Raw genomic sequence first — 14090 nt, 5'->3', positions numbered from 1 at the left:
ATTTAGGATATATCAAAATCAATTTGGCGTGGAGTAGGCAGTAATTATTTAAAAACAATATATGTATACTAGGAGTTAAATATTTAATGAAGTAGAGTGGAGTACTCTCGAATTTCAACGTACGCTCTGAAGCACTTAATTTAAAGATATATATAGAAAAATTGTGATTATTAATTTTTGCACAGGAACCGATTAAAGGCACCTAATTGAAGCGTTATTTTTGCATGAGATTTAATATATGAGAGTTGGTGATATGGTATATCTCCCCGGAAATGATTCACGTGAACCTTGAATTGTATTTCCGAGCGCAGGCGAATATTTTAACTAAACGCTTAATCGCCAGGATAATCGCCGTTTAATTAATAACCATACATTTCTCAGCCATTCAATTACCGGATATTGTGAAAAATATATTTAGGACTTGATTGAAGATGTCATTTTTAACGCAATTATTCTCACAATCCATGTTCCTATATGAACATTAATAATCACTTGTCGCTTACATTGTCTGTTTAAATAGAAAATGGGTAAAATTGTAATACTAATTGGTACATCGGTTACAATATTTCCTTCCATATCATATTATCTTTTAGTGGAACCAGATGCACCATTAAGCGCGTACATTTCCTTGTCTGGAATAACCATAGGTAATTACTCTAAATTAATCTTAAGGCTCGACGAGTAAAAGCGGGGAAAGTAATTGACACCTCCGATTTTCCAGTGGCTCGTTACAGCGATCGTTGCGACACCTGGAACAATGCTTTGCCATTAATCACTGATTAGATGGTCATACGTGGAGTTTGATACAATAGAGGTACCGAGTACAATGGAGGTACCGATGCCAACATTAGCGATCGTTAAAGGACACGCGTAATGGTCACGCCATGACCGGTGACCTCTTTATTCTTCCTTCGTGCAGGCTCTCCACACTTGCGATCGTTTTGTCGATTTCTATCAGTCTGAATGCCAGGCGGGATGTGCAGTGATTAAAATAGAAATGCCAGGATTCGTCATGTATACGTGAAAATATCCCAGATTGACAAAGTGATGCTAAATTTGCATATAATTTGTCTTATAGTAGGTCATGAAACTAGTCACGAGAGTGTCGCTTATGAGTCCTCATTTGGAACACATATCTGCGGGACAGAATAACAAACCAAAAGTACTTAAATGTGAAATAAATTTAAGTACGTGCAATGTCTCAATGTTTGTACGCATATGTGCAACTAAATTTATTGTGGAACATGCGTATACATATTTGCAGGACAGAATGATAAATCAAAAATACTTAAATATGAAATAAATTTAAGTACATGCAATGTCTCAATGTTTGTACGCACATGTGCAGCTAAATTTATTGCGGAACATGCGTATACATATTGCAGACATTCCATATTTGCAGGACAGAATGACGAACCAAAAGTACTTAAATATGAAACAAATTTAAGTACATGCAATGTCTCAATGTTTGTAAGAAAAGTTTAATGTAAGTTACTCCGTGATTTATGATGTATTCATTGTGTACTAAGCGACGATATTCTTAAATGGGTTGAATTAAGAATACGTGTACAGAGTATGTAGCAGTATGTAGCGTAGATTTCTTGGAAAGGTGACGATGCTGAGCGTCATTGGAATTTCACCTGACCTCGCCACTACCAAGTCACGTTAGAAAGATGTTTAAACCTGGGTAGAAATATTGGGGAAGTCCACGAAATTGTATCACTCTGAATTTTAGATTTTCTTATGTGAGATATTAACCCACCAAGCACTCTAACATAGCTACGTAAAGCTGAAACAATATCCGTAACAATGTAATGAGCTCTCTACTTCTCCACCCAACGCATGTAACGAATGGGAAAAGAGAGCGAAAGAATTGTACTCGACATCCTGTAAATCTACATGGTGTACTTGTTCATATGATTGCACTTAAGGGGATGTAAAAATGGCACCCGAGAGCTCAATCGTTCATGAAACTTTTTTACAAAACGGGTGCACCTAATCGTTTCGAACTTCACAATGCTAACATGGAGGCTATAAGGAAGGTCCTGACCTTCTTGAAATTTCATTTTTTTTAATAACAAATTTTGAAAATACGAACAAATCGAAAGAAAAATTGAAGTCTCACGAGTGTCAGGACCTTCCTTCTAATCTCCATACTCACGTTCTAAAGTTTAAAACGATTCGGTAAATCCAGTTAGGAGAAAAGTGTTTTATATAGAATACCACAACGCCACTTTAACATCGCCTTAAGAAGGTTACTAGGACCTTAATGAACAGGGAAAGTGAAAGAGAGACGCGTAAAAGTCATGGAACTACCTTTACCTTGAATTGGCAGTTCCACGAATGTTTAAACTGGGAAAATTGTCGCCTAGCGAGGCAATATCTCTCCTTTATAAGCGAATAAGAAGAAAAAAGAAAAATGGAGGAAACCGAAGCGCGGCGGTCGGCCTTAGCCCAGAATTTTTAAGAGGCCCGCTATGGTGGGGAATGCCAGAGGAGAAATGGATATTCGTGAAGCAGAACGATCCACCAGGCCGTGTCGAAATTCCCCACACGTATGGAACAGTTTGCCGATCCGTTGACGTCACTTCTTCGAGGTCGTTAAGGAAGAAGGGATTGCCTACTCTTTATATGTAAATCCCAGGTAAATGTTCCCGGAAACTGCACCAGGATAATGAAGATATAATGCCCATTGATTGAATGTTTGTACTTTCAGGGCCTTTGGATATCCAGCCTGGCATAAGAAGAGGAAGACACTTCCATGAGGAATTTTGTCGGGTTCTTCCATAAGTTAGTACTAAGTTAGAACTAATTACCTTTGCAGCGAATCTTTGTTTGGAGGTGATTACGCGTTTAAGGGGTCTCCTTTATGAAACTTTTCTCGGATTTTATCAGACAACCCGATGCTAGAAATCCTGATATGTGGCTACGGCTCAGCCCTGGGGAATCCAGAAAACGGGGACCATGCAAACCGTTCGTTCACTTGAAAAAACTGGTTGCAGAAGAGACCTGGTAAGTCCCTGACGTTTGCTTTCCTGCAAATGAGATATACATTTCTTAAGAAATTACGGGAATTTATCAGACAACCCGATGCTAGAAATTCTGATACGTGGCTACGGCTCAGCTCTGGGGAATCTAGAAAATGGGGACCATGCAAATCGTTCGTTCACTTGAGAAAACTGGTTGCAGGAGAGACCTGGTAAGTCCCTGACGTTTGCTTTTCTGCAAATGATATATACATTTCTTAAGAAATTACGGGAATTTATCAGACAACCCGATGCTAGAAATCCTGATACGTGGCTCCGACTCAGCCCTGGGGAATCCAGAAAATGGGGACCATGCAAACCGTTCGTTCACCTGAGACAACTGGTTGCAGAAGAGATCTGGTAAGTCCCTGACGTGCCTGAGGTTTTTTTTCCTGCAAATGATATATACATTTCTTAAGAAATTACGGGATTTTATCAGACAACCCGATGCTTGAAATCCTGATACGTGGCTCTGGCTCAGCCCTGGGGAATCCAGAAAACGGGGATCATGCAAACCGTTCGTTCACTTGAGAAAACTGGTTGCAGAAGAAACCTGGTAAGTCCTTGACGTTTTCCTGCAAATGAGATATACATTTCTTAAGGAATTACGGGATTTTATCAGACAACCCGATGCGAGAAATCCTGATACGTGGCTCTGGCTCAGCCCTGGGGAATCCAGAAAACGGGGATCATGCAAACCGTTCGTTCACTTGAGAAAACTGGTTGCAGAAGAGACCTGGTAAGTCCCTGACGTGCCTGAAGTGGGGAGAGGAGGTTTATCAGTCGGAGGAGGGATATACTTGGTGTACATCGGTGTGTTACAGGGTCGAGAGTTCTTACCAGGGTCGCGTTAATCGCTCAGTCTCTCTCGCAGTGGCCGATACCCTCCTCTAACAGTTTCGATCTCAGCACAGTGGTGAGTGAATTCTTCCTCCTTTCCTGTTAACGTAAAAAACTATTTACATACTGTTCTACGCGTCCTTAGCCATCTTAGATAATGCGTTTACTTGTTCCTGAGAAATTGTAATCCTTGACTGTGGTATATTTGTGCCCATAATTATGAAAGTGGTCTAAGTCATGTATTTTTTGTTTCGAAATTACATTGAATTCATTTAGTTTGAAATAATGTGGCGTGAAATAACTGATAAACTCATTTTTTTTTTCAATTTTGACTTAGACCACTTTCATAATTATGGGCACATTTATCGAGGAGTGCTCTTTGTGAAGTTACTCTCTCAGTTTAAACGTTGAGGGCCAGTAATTTATTTTTCATCACTATGATCCATTTTTTAAAGTGTTTATGTGATCGTGGGAAATTGTAATCCTTGCTTCAGTTATATTTATAAAAGAGTGCTCTTTGTTAAGCTACTCTCTCAGATCAGCTGTAGATGGTCGGTAATTTATTTTCCATCACTATGATCCATTTTTTCAAATGATATGCACAATTCTTAATGTCTTTAGTCCTCTCGTTCTTACACATAGGATTTACCTAATTCTGCGAGATTACAATCATTAACGGAATTATTTATTAAACAGCGTTGTGGAGCTATTCTCTCATCTTGAGGTCTCCCTATGTGGTGCGTGACTTATCCTTATCCACTTATACAGTGATACATTTTCAATTTTTTATAAGAACCGACATTTTACGGGGCAAGACTTTTCGTAAGGCCTTCATGTTCACGTTGCAAGATTTCAAACAATTCGGTACAGCACTTCTGTGTCGCCTTAATATTCGTTAATTTCACGTTACATTAGTTCTTCTTACATTAGTTTTACTTACATTACTTACATTAGTTTACTTACATTGGCTTTACTTACATTAGTTTACTTACATTGGCTTTACATACATTAGCTTTACTTACATTAGCTTTACTTACATTAGTTTTACTTATATTAGTTTTACTTAAATTAGTTTTACTTACATTAGTTTTACTTACATTAGTTTTACATACATTAGTTTCACTTACATTAGTTTTACAGATGAATTTCATGTTCCCAGTTACATTAGTTTTTCTTGGATGGAACAGAAAAAGTGGGTTACAGAGGATTAAACTGTTCATGTTTTCTTCCTAAGTATATTCTGTGCAGGTAATACGCGGGTTTCAGTCCTTAGTAAGTCTGGACGAATCGCCGAGGGGTACATTTAATTGACGGTGATCTCATCGGCTGAGCTCGAAATCACTATCGCGTGCTGAGTAGACACATTGAAAAAGAGAAAAACAAAGTAAAAGCGTCAAAATCCAAACAGCCTATTAGGTTTTGCAACATAAAGCGTCACTGAGAAATTCGCAAGTATCAATGGTTGTGCATAGTTTTTCAGATAGGACGAGGAAAACTCTACTTTCCTTCAGGGAAGTCCATTGAAACATTTTATATATCATTACATTGATAAGCACTGAACGGGTTAGATTTTGAAATAGGATGTCGTACATAGCGCTGACCTTAAATATGTAAACATAAACGGGCACATTAGCTAACGTAATATTTTCTGCCATTATGAATTATTTAACCGTTTGCCCATAAGGAAGCGTTTTGAGGATACAATAAAAAAGGAAAAGAAATGTTGCTCGACTCCTTTCTCCTCGAGTTCATTAAGGCGATGTTTATGCAATCATTTGAAGAGAATCATGACACGGTAATTACACCATGTATGATGTGCAATCGCGAATCATTTTTTATGATTTTTTAACGGTTAAGTAATTACATTATACATGGCTTAATGTTTATTCAATGGATGTGCGTGTGCGTGAAAATTACAACGGCGCTTTTATTGGCAATTTGCTTTGTTTCGAGATTGTTTAAATCATTCGCATGTTGATTTCATGCAGATTTGGCCAGTCTCTCAGGACGTGTCATGGATTTTGAGGAAAAATCCCGCCGAGAAATTATCCTGAAGCAATCTTCCAATATTCTTCTCAAGGCTATTTAAAGTGCGATTAACATGCTACTTTTCCTTCAGGGAGAATTGTTATCACAGTCATTGATAGCAGTAGAAATTCCCAGTTTTCGGCTGGGCCTAGGGAAAAAATTAAATATTAAAATACGGTTTAGGCGTTATTAACCACTCTTTTAGGTATACATTAGTAGTTATGTACTTCACGTTATTAGAATGCTAAGAGGAAGATACGCTTCTGTATTTAGTCTCCGTGTTTGCGCAAAGTGACGTGTGCACGTCATCGATAATAATTCCTCGCAAGTATTCGACGAGTCTCGCGATACATCATTTTTCTTTTTCTCTTTTTTTTTTCTCCTCTCTACAAAAATACCAAACAATTATCCGATAATATTTCTCATCTATAAGTGTGACACGTGATACGGAAAATTTGCAAATGACTTCTACATTGTAAATTTGCAAGTAATTATTAGGGACTCTGTTTTTACACGTTAGTGTTGTAATTAATTTTAAGCGACACTGTTTCTCTTTATTCTTAACGAAGGCGATGTTCATCTAGCTTCCCCAATTATTTCATTCGATCGGGGAAGGCTCGTTAATACTTCTTAGGCTGTGGAAAAGAGAAAATTAATTATTGTTTGCACATTCATTAATGCGAAGATGATCAGAGCCGAGTTACGTCAGTCCGAGATGTTTGCATCTAGTCAGGAACACATCTAACTATTGACATTGACTAAGAGAATTGCTCTTCTGTTGAATATTAGTTTTGGAGTCATATGCTGCGGTGTAAATCATTTTATGATACGCAGTTGTGTATATTAGATGTCTTGTTCAAGGTTTGAACAAGTTTCCGTACACCTGTGTAGCTGGACCAAATTGTGTTTTTGTCATCGATTCCGGCATTATATTTGGTGATCGTATTGCACCATGATTCGGAATAATATCCTCGTTATTCATGTCTCGAGTGGAATCATTTTTGCTCACCTGATCTGTACTCATTGTATGTCTAGTTTGAACAGGCTCTTTTTCTCCCCTTTGCGTAATTTTGCATATCATTTTCTTATCTCACATATGCCCAGACTGATCCTCTCGAGTATGTTAATGAATCTTCCTTATAGCCGATTAGTACCTTCTTCATAAAGATCCAAGCTTGTCGAAGATTCAGCTGAAGTAGAGGCAATTCTTAAAATACGTATAAACAAATCTTAAAAAATTGAAATTTCATGGGTGTCGGGACCTTTCATATAGCATTGACATTAACATTGTAAAGTTTGAAATGATTCCGTGTACCCAGTTCGTCAGGAAAATTTCCTAAAATTATATATATACAAACACACACATATATGTTTTATATATGTTGTCATATATGTTTTAAAATATTAGAAAACTTTCCAAACTGGGTGCACCGAATCATTTGAAACTTCTGCACGTGATTATAGAGGCCGTAAGAGGAGAACGGTGATACCGGTGAAATTTGATTTTTCAACAAAAAATATTAATTTATCCCAGATTAGAACGAAGATTACGTTTTCTTGTGAAAAATGAGATGTCATAAGTATATCGCGTTCTTCCTCAGGGCCACCATAATCACGTATCGAAGTTTCAAATGACGTCGATGCTCCCAGTTCGGGGAAAAGTTTAATAAATATATCAACGTACCCTTTCATACGTGCCCATAATTATGAAAGTGGTCTAAGTCAAAATTAAAAAAAAAAAAAATGAGTTTATCAGTTATTTCACGCCATATTATTTCAAACGAAATTAATTCAATGTAATTTCGAAACAAAAAATATATGACTTAGGCCACTTTCATAATTATGGGCACATATCTCCTTAAATCTTCTAAAACGTTTGGAATTTTGTTTCAGCTCGAGGAAGAAGATGTTGGCTCTAAAAGCCCTGACGATTGGACTTTTGGTCAGCCTGAGTCTCGCTGCTCCACAAGGTGACTTGGATAGTCTGATTTCGGATGTTTTTAACACTGGACAGCCTGGACAAGCTGGACAGCCTGGACAGCCTGGAAAATCTGGACAACCTGGACAACCTGGACAATTTGGACAAAACGGTATACTTGACAATGCTGCAGGTGTTGCGGAAGTCACCCCAACAAGCGTACCTGGGACCATCTTGGGCTCGCAGAATCAGAAGAACCAGGGCCAGGATAGTTGCGAATGCGTTCCCTACTATCAGTGCCAAAACGGCAGCATCCTGGACAACGGGATTGGCATAATCGACATCAGGTCCGGTTTTGGTGATAGCTCCTCGGAATCTCCACGGTGAGTCTCTCCCAAGAGGTCTCTGCCAAGATTGCTGGCCGGGAACCGCACCGTAATCATTTCCGCACTCCCATGGCATGTCTTGAATAGCTCCGATAAGATACCAACGTCCATCGCATGTATACACGAACTGACTCCTTGACATGTCAGCCGAATGCCGCAAGTGGATGCCTGGAAATCGAAAATTATATTCGACCGTGGCCTTCTCTCCTCCCGGGTATGATTTGATGTAATCATTTGAATGCCAAGCATGAGACCGTCCTTGGGTGATTCTCCTAACTCGTGGAAAAGCATGAATATATATATTTATTTTTTTTTCTCCTGGGTGTCGGGAGATACGCGATTGGATTGGAGTACGTGAATCTATTCTTCTTTCTTTAAATTCATTCCTCGACGTAAATCATACTCATGCTTCTCGAAATTTTATGTCCATTGCGCGGCAATTGAGATGAAGTTAGAATTCCATTGTCTTATTATTTATCAAACGCATTTCACGATCTACTACCTGGCTCAACAAAAAAATCTATCCTTTGCATAGATTTTCTAGTAGTTGTATACTTTCCAATCCGCATATCTCTCGGCAGCACTTTGCTTATTTAATATTAATTATGCAACCGAACCTCTGTTGAAAATCTCGCCGGAGGTGTGCTGCAGGGAATTTAATAATGATTCCCTGATAGTTTGTTAAATGTTAAATGTATGAACATTATTATATTCAAATGGCTCTAAAATCTAGCGAATGTTGCGATGCGTCTCGTGGGAGAGTCGATGAATCTAATGAATCCTTGGTCCTTCTTCCTTCGGGATATTTGGTCCTGCGTCGCCTCTGAAGGGTCATCCTCGCTCTCGCATTGTTTAGATTTTCTCAAGAGCAGGACGGGGGTGTGACGTAGCCTAGAAGAGAAAGAAAGCGCCTTAAGTACCAAATTTATTTCTGGTCTGTAGATGAATATAAACTAAGGAGAAAATGAAGGGATATATGTGCCCATAATTATGAAAGTGGTCTAAGTCAAAATTGAAAAAAAAGTGAGTTTATCAGTTATTTCACGCCATATTATTTCAAACGAAATTAATTCAATGTAATTTCGAAACAAAAAATATAATGACTTAGACCACTTTCATAATTATGGGCACATATGATCGCTCTTCCTGGCGAGATTTTCCCCGGGGCCGAGCTTCGGAGTTGATGTCTTTGTTTTAACAGTCTGTCGAAATTTCAGGATACAGGGAGCTTGCGACAATTATTTAGACATTTGTTGTAAGGCTCCGGATCTATCGGATGTCAAGATCACCCCTAAGCCGAATGTGCGGAAGGGTTGCGGCCAAAGGAATCCTGACGGCGTTGGCTTCAGGATCACTGGACAGACCGACAACGAGGCTCAATTCGGGGAGTTCCCGTGGATGGTGGCAATCCTGAGGGAGGAAGTCATCGGGAACAACGCCCAGAAGTTGAACGTCTACCAATGTGGAGGAGCGTTGATTCATACGAGAGTCGTCCTTACGGCTGCTCACTGCGTTAATGGGTTAGTTGCGCCAGGGCTTTGTAATCTCTGAGGAGACCGCCTGAGAACAAACAATAATCGTAACTTGAAACGATCAGCTCTTGGACGTCGTATTTTTGGTACAGTATGAATCACGCTGCCGTATTTACGGCTGCTCGCTGTGTTAAGGCGATATGAAAGGGCTATTACATATATTACTTTTCATTAACCTGGGTGCACCGAATCGTTGAAAGCGCTTAAGCAGGTGTCAGGACCTTCCTTACAGCCTCCATGTTCACGTAGTGAAGTTTGAAAGGATTCGGCACACCCAGTTCGATGAAAAGTTTCATGAACGATTGACTCTTCGGATGCCACTTTCACATCCCCTTAATATCCCAAGTATTTTATCAATTAAGATCGCTTGTAACGGGAGAGGCGTGTCTTTAATGTGGCCGTGGAATTGTACAAACCATTTGCGATGAATTGTGGCAATGCTTGTTCAAGGTGGTGGGTAATCGGCCACAAGATTCATGAGAATCTGCAATTTCGAGAAAGCTTGACCCTGAATCCTCTTTATTGTTTAACAAATACCTCCGTTGTGGGAAAATTCAGTTTCGCGAGTTGAAGATTCCTGTGAATTTTGTAAGAGGCTTGATGTTAGATTGCGTGTCTTTCTTTTAATGTAAGCGATCAAAATGAAATTACTGTCGATTGTCATACGTAATGCGGTCGTAGGAAAGAGGCTTCGCAGTTAAAGGTCCGTGCAGGTGAATGGGACACGCAGACCAAGAACGAGATCTTCCCTCACCAGGATCGCGACGTGGAGAGGATCATCGTCCACGAGAAGTTCCACTCCGGTGCTCTCTTCAACGATGTCGCTCTTCTCATCCTTTCTCAGCCCGTGGAGCTTGCTGAGAACGTAGATGTCGTCTGTCTGCCTGATACAGGGGCCGTCTTCGATGGATCTCGTTGCTACGCCAGTGGATGGGGCAAAGACGTTTTTGGTAATTTTTTTTCAAACGTTAATATCATCGACAATGCCTTCTTCCTCCTGATAACGAGTGTCATTAGAAAAACCTCGACAGCATACATGGAAAAATAATCCACATAGTATGTAACATGTAATAATTCCCATAATATATAATATCGTAGCAACTATTTTAAATTAACGTTAAATTTAATAATCGGTACGACTTTGTAAAGGATCCTTTTCGCGAGATAAATATTGATATATAATTACAGGTCATTACCAGGTGATCCTGAAGAGGGTGGATCTTCCCGTAGTCCCTTCGTGTAAACGATCCTTTTCGCGAGATTAATATTGATATATAATTACAGGAAAGGAGGGTCATTACCAGGTGATCCTGAAGAGGGTGGATCTTCCCGTAGTCCCCCATGACACGTGTCAAAATTCCCTTCGGCAAACTCGCCTTGGAAAGTACTTCATCTTGGACAGGAGTTTCATCTGTGCCGGTGGTGAATCCGGGAAGGACACTTGCAAGGTTCGCAAACCAATAATTCTGAACGCTTTAATTAAGGTGACATGAAGGTCCCGAAACTCATGAAATTTCATATTGAAAAAATTTCTTCATAGACATATTATTAAAATTATTTATAAAATATGAAATTTCATGAGTGTCAGGACCTTATAGCCTGCATATTTGTATCGTGATGTTTGAATAGAGTTAGTACATCCAGTTTGGAGGAAAGTATCACGAATGGGAGCTCTTTGACGTTATTTTCACATCACCTTAAGATGTTACGATACTCCTGAACCTTTGGATAAATGGAAATTCACTTTTCTCTTGATTTTTAGGGTGACGGAGGTAGTCCTTTGGTGTGTCCTCTCAGCAACGATCCCAGCCGATACGTGCAAGCAGGAATCGTCGCCTGGGGAATCGGCTGCGGCGAAAATCAGACTCCAGGAGTTTACGCGAATATCGCTCTTGCCCGACAATGGATCGACGAGCAGATGGTCTTCAACAAACTGGACATCTCTTCTTACCAGTACAACTCTCAAGTCTAGGCTAGCCGAGCTGTGTATTACGATGGCTTCGAATAGAATAATATTTTCGAGAGCTTTCTTGGTCTCTTGGAAATCTTCTTTATGTACCTCGAAGTCGACGCTCTTCAGCTCTTGACGCCGAAAATATCAAAATTTTAACATTTAAGGTGATATGAAAGTGAGATCCGAGGAGTCAATCGTTTATGAGACTTTTCATCGAATTGGGTGTACCGAATTGTTTGACATTTTACCACTTCAATGTGGAGACTCTAAGGATGGTCCCGAGATTCGAGAGATTACATTTTTAACGAAATATTACAAGAATACTGATAAGTGAATTTTAAAAGAATGAAATTTCCCGGGTGTTTGGAGCTCCCTTAGGGTCTTCATATTCATGTGGTAAGATTTCAAATTATTGCGTCATCAGTTTGGAACTTCTTAAGCAAGACTCTTCGGATGCCAGTTTCGTATCGTCTTAAGGTCTTCACTGATATCTCACGTAAGCGTAAAGATAAGAACAACGGTAAGAACTGATGAATAAAATTGGGGAAAATTGAGTTTGCCGTCGATGTTAGACATTTTGACTGGCCAATTCTTCCTGTCATGCTTACGTTCACTGTTTTATCAGGTATCTGTGAATGCTTTTTCGTTCAGGGTGTTGCTACGAAGGACGATTCTTGCAAACATTGTTGCTTAAAGAGGTTTAAGGCTGTTTAAATCGAATGGCCACTTCTCCCATTAGGTGCTGTTCTAGGTTCCTTTATTTCTTTTTGTTTTCTTTTCCTAGAAATGTAGACACAATTTAATACCTCTCGTCTTGGAGCCTGGCTCTATGATGTTTTTTTCCATTGTCAAATTGTTAACGTTTGCGAGAGGATAATGGAGTATCGAAAAATCTCCTCAATCTTGTCCTGTTTCTGTATTCCATGTAAAATAGCCGATTAATTTTGGTTTCGGTTATTTATTGTCCTCGTGATATCAGTTTCCAACGAGTTATGTCGACGTCTTGAATTCTTTTTTGTAAGATCTAGTCAATGGAATTAGACCATTAAATTCGTGGGTTGCAAATGGACTTAGAATAGTGACGGTTAGATAATAATCAAGGTACAAATTGGAAGCATCACTTTGACGATAAGACGTTTCGAAATATATTCGTTCTACCCTGTGTCATATAATCCTTATTATTTATCTTATTCAGTAAAATAACTGTTTTTCTATTCGTACCTATCTACCCCGATCCCATCCTTATCCATCTAAAAATATGCGTGAAACAATAAATTTTTCTTTAACGATATATTTAGACTTTGATAATACATAATAGAACATATATCTCTATCATATTTCGTTCTCACAATTGTAATTCTTAAACACCATAGCGTTGTCGTTTCCTTATCATCTTTTCATATAAATGAAAATTCATATACAACTGCAAACGTATTTAATATATCGTTAAATATTCATCGGTTAGTTTCGATATGAAACATTTAATGTCTTAATTTAGATAATTCAGTTTTTACGGATGGGCAAATTTTTCCAGATTTTTCAGATAGTATTTTTAGACCTTGCTTCAAAATGTTATGTAACAAAGAATAACAATGATGTTATAAAAAAAACCATTTACAGTAGAGTCAAACTGCAATTACTGAACTAGTTTTGGTAGATAATATCTCATTCACAACTATTACATTCATTAATGAAACTATAAAATTTTTTGGAAAAACAGCTTGAAGATTGTCCGTTTATTAATATTTAAATTATTGGACATCGATGATATGATGTGGCAAACCCAGACATTCAATATCTTTCTGGAAATTAATGTATAACGTAAAAATTGTTCCAGGATAAGTCGTGGGACCTGAAGAAATGTTCACCTTCGTTTTCGAGCACAGAAAAAAAAAGTTCCGAACCTACCGAGTCCGGTTTGTATATTATTTTTGTCTCCTTTCATCACGGCACGTCCGACAAGGGCCAATTTACGACCATAACATTAGCCTCCATTACCAGACGCGTTCTTATCTCCTAAACCCCTTCTAAAAATAATTGCATAAGAATTTTCTTCACAGTTTTCCCAGTCGTTCCATATCTCCTTCGAATGCTTTGATTTTCTCATCGTTAATCCTCCAATGGTGCCAACCCTCGAAACAAACATGGCGTCCAAATCAGTTTCCTTCCCGCCCGACCTCGCACTTTTCCTATCGATAATTCGATCGCTAGGAATAAATCCACGCGCCCACCGTGTTAAGAAATTAAGAATCCTTACATTTTAACCGCCAAAGAGATTAATTATCCCTCCAACAAACGTTAATATCAGGCTATTAATAAGCGTTATCTGTCTTTCCGTTGGCCAGCCTGAGAACGTTCGAGAATCGACCTGAAGCAACTTGAATCGTTCCGCGGTTCTCGAAAACG

The 14090-nt window shown here is 38.9% G+C and overlaps 1 protein-coding gene across 3 annotated transcripts; it reads left to right on the top strand.

Annotated features, from left to right (window-relative positions):
- The first annotated feature begins 3850 nt into the window (after positions 1-3850).
- LOC105701581 (serine protease 42) lies at positions 3851-12856 on the top strand. Of its 3 annotated transcripts, none has more exons than XM_023435008.1 (6): positions 3851-3942; positions 7788-8195; positions 9416-9718; positions 10412-10680; positions 11015-11178; positions 11493-12856. In XM_023435008.1, the coding sequence occupies exons 2-6, from the start codon at positions 7801-7803 to the stop codon at positions 11700-11702; spliced, it is 1341 nt and encodes a 446-aa protein (XP_023290776.1). In that variant the 5' UTR covers positions 3851-3942; positions 7788-7800; the 3' UTR covers positions 11703-12856. The 3 variants fall into 3 exon arrangements, with proteins under 3 accessions (XP_023290776.1, XP_012283865.1, XP_012283862.1); XM_012428442.1 differs by lacking the exon at positions 3851-3942 and adding an exon at positions 4584-4603 and having other exon boundaries at positions 7788-8159; XM_012428439.1 differs by lacking the exon at positions 3851-3942 and adding an exon at positions 4584-4603.
- Positions 12857-14090: the final 1234 nt, after the last annotated feature.

Source organism: Orussus abietinus, unplaced genomic scaffold (assembly GCF_000612105.2).
Source record: "Orussus abietinus isolate OABI.00-Male unplaced genomic scaffold, Oabi_2.0 scaffold132, whole genome shotgun sequence".
Lineage (NCBI taxonomy): Eukaryota > Metazoa > Arthropoda > Insecta > Hymenoptera > Orussidae > Orussus > Orussus abietinus.
Note: the sequence above shows the minus strand (reverse complement) of the source record. Positions and strands in the feature narration are given on the sequence as shown.

What these genes read in the sequence shown, in the direction of transcription:
- LOC105701581 (XM_012428439.1), top strand. An exon ending in AGCTCCTCGGAATCTCCACG is followed by an intron (nt 8,196 to 9,415) that starts GTGAGTCTCTCC and finishes TCGAAATTTCAG; the next exon opens with GATACAGGGAGCTTGCGACA. An exon ending in GCTGCTCACTGCGTTAATGG is followed by an intron (nt 9,719 to 10,411) that starts GTTAGTTGCGCC and finishes ATGCGGTCGTAG; the next exon opens with GAAAGAGGCTTCGCAGTTAA.